General features: G+C 31.9%; 1 protein-coding gene across 1 annotated transcript in view; it reads left to right on the top strand.

Moving 5' to 3' along the window:
- Positions 1-2553: 2553 nt before the first annotated feature.
- Positions 2554-2853, top strand: part of LOC101502310 (adenylylsulfatase HINT3) — a 5664-nt gene continuing 5364 nt past the window's right edge. Inside the window, exon 1 of the mRNA XM_004492202.4 lies at positions 2554-2850. Coding sequence (XP_004492259.1) covers positions 2775-2850 — 76 coding nt within the window. The 5' untranslated portion in view covers positions 2554-2774. The remainder of the gene's footprint in view (positions 2851-2853) is intronic.

Below are 2853 nucleotides of genomic sequence, written 5' to 3' on the forward strand. Positions count from 1 at the left end.
TTTTTTTCGAAATAGAATTAGTTATAACCACGAGAATAAAATAGTAAAAGTAAAAAAAATATGGACTTTAACTTAATCTATTAAAAAATTTATATTAATTATATATATAATCCTTTTTTAATATATTTTGTAAATAAGTGAAAAATTGTTATAATGTAAAATAAATGACCTTTATTACTAGTTAATTGTATTCATAATTTTTATAATAAGCATAACATAAATAATAATAATTTAAAGAAAATAATACCCTAACCCTTAATAAAATGAAAGCGCTAAACAAATCAGGAAACAATGAAACAAACAGGGCAAACCTCACCCCCCATTTCAAACTCATACACAAAATTTCAAACTCAAACCAGGAATCGATGAATGAAATACCTTTCCGATGCGGTCGTCTCTTTGATCTTAAAACGGGTTTGATCTTAAAACGGGTTTGAATATCCTTATGGGTTTGATGGATCTGAGTTTGCTGAATGGGTTTGATGGATCTGTTTGCTATGGGTAAGATCTGTTTCTCTAATAACAACTCTATCTTCTACCTTTCTCTGGTTTTCTGATTGTTTTAGAAAATTTCCCCCTCTCTCAGTTCTGTTTGCCTCAATTTATAAGAGAAACGGCTAATGTTTTCATTCATTGTACAAATACATGTTCTGGATTTTGGATTTTGTATTGTTACTCAACAAAAATTCATTGAAAGGAAACTTTGTTGAACATAATGTTGGAACGAAAGGAAACGTGTGGCAGTGTGAACGAAAGGAAACGAGTGCCCAAAACTGAAGGAAACGTGTGCCCAGCAATGCAATGGTTGCAGATCAATTAAAAAATATTTTATTTCTTTTTCCTTTTTATTTTATTTTTAATATAATATAAAATAATGGTATTTTTGAGAAAATGATTGTAAAAATATTTAACTATATTATTATTATTATTAAAATAATTTTAAATTACTTGGACAAAAATTAGGTACTACAGCGACGAACACCACTGGTACAGACGGGTGACTTCCTTTCACACAAACCTTAGAAAACAAAGAGAAAAGGAAGATGACGAAAACAAAAAAACACCCTAAAATTTTTAAAACAACCATTTATAAACCCAAAATAGTCAAATAGTGGAAATTCAAAAGGCACAAATCTATGAATCAAACCTCAAAACAATGCAAAGTAGCATTAGGTACTCAAATGCCTACTCCATAGTGTGGCACATGCCAAGAAAGAACCCAAGAGACATTATATCAAGTCATTTTGCCAATCCCTTAAATCCTTTCAATTGGAGAAATAAACCACCAACAATCAATTCTTGGAAGCAAATGAGCTTTCGAGGTCGACAAAGAACCAATTAATATGGCATCTTTTACCATATTGGCTATAAAGCTAGTCGAACACGCTAAACACATTGGGTTAACATTGTGGATGAAAACTAAGGATCACATTCCCTGTCGATAACAAGTCTTTAGGCCACAACTAAAATCGAGTACAACTTAACAATCAAGACGACTTTGACCTGTCATTTATAAAAACCAATTGAACATCTATGTCAGAGAACCTTTCTATACGATTTCTCAAGTCATAGCCTCATCTTCCAGCAACGACTTGGGGGGCAGCTGTTCTGAACTGAGCAGAACTCAATCTGTCTTCTCACACTAACTCGACCCAATATCGCAACCTACAAAGCACAACTAGGGTTACTAAACCTAGTTGTAACAACCCCAATGTCATTATTGTGCCGAATCCGCCCATATTAATGACCATGCAATGTTTTTGTCCCCCTCTGCGTTGGTACTCAAGTCTATATAAACAGTGTCTCTGACACCTGAAAAGGGACATACACACACTTTCTTATCATGATATTTCTTACTCTCCTCGAATTAATACTTACTTGAGTGTTAGAGTATTTACAAGTATTACCCTGCCATTAGAGTCCAAATCTTCATCCAATCCACGAAGCCAATCGTCCTCCTCGACCTTGGATCGAATCAATATTATTCATCCTTCCTAAAATAACAATCACATTTGACCATTTCATACAAATTATTGTATAGTCAATGTATTTTCAACATTTGTAAAAGTATATGTCTCATAAAAAAAACAAGTATATATCTATATATGTTATCAAATAATCATTTAATAATTAATATCCTATAAGATTATATATTTAATTTTTCACAAAATTCATGAGAAATAAACTATTTTCATTAGTTGTGGTTGTTATTCTCAAAATCAAAGTTCATTGCATAAGTAAATACACTATTAGATACACAATATTTTAATTTATACTAATATATTTCATAAATCATTAATTTAATGGTGACAACACAATTTTTATGAAAAATATAAAATTCTGCAACTATTTTAAAACAAAATTGTTAAGTTAGTTGATATATTTTATCCAAATTATATACTAAATATATTAATTTTCTGTAATTCATTTTTGTTATATTTTGGGATGGAATATTACTTAAAAGGTAAAAAATAGTGCTCCCTGTGAGATAAAATAACCCATTAGAGATTGCTAATATAACAACTATTTAATGACCATAGTCCATTGGCTCCCACAACAGCCTCAAACGTGGATAAGATAGAAAGATAAATATATTCCTTGTGTTATGCAGCAGCCAGCAGCAACATTAAAAAAAACAAAAGCGTGGTCGTTGCATTTTCCTCCCTTTCTCGTGCTTCCATTTCAAACCCCCCATAACGAACAACCACGAAATGCACCTCCCCATTATTACTATCTCTCTCCTCTCTTTCTAATTTCCGAGCTACCATACGAAGATGTCCGTTGAAGCAACCAGAAGGGTTACCGTTTTATGTTCCCATCTCAACACGACCCGTTTAACTTCGGATCCACGCT

Source organism: Cicer arietinum, chromosome 3 (assembly GCF_000331145.2).
Source record: "Cicer arietinum cultivar CDC Frontier isolate Library 1 chromosome 3, Cicar.CDCFrontier_v2.0, whole genome shotgun sequence".
In the NCBI taxonomy this organism is placed as follows: Eukaryota; Viridiplantae; Streptophyta; class Magnoliopsida; order Fabales; family Fabaceae; genus Cicer; species Cicer arietinum.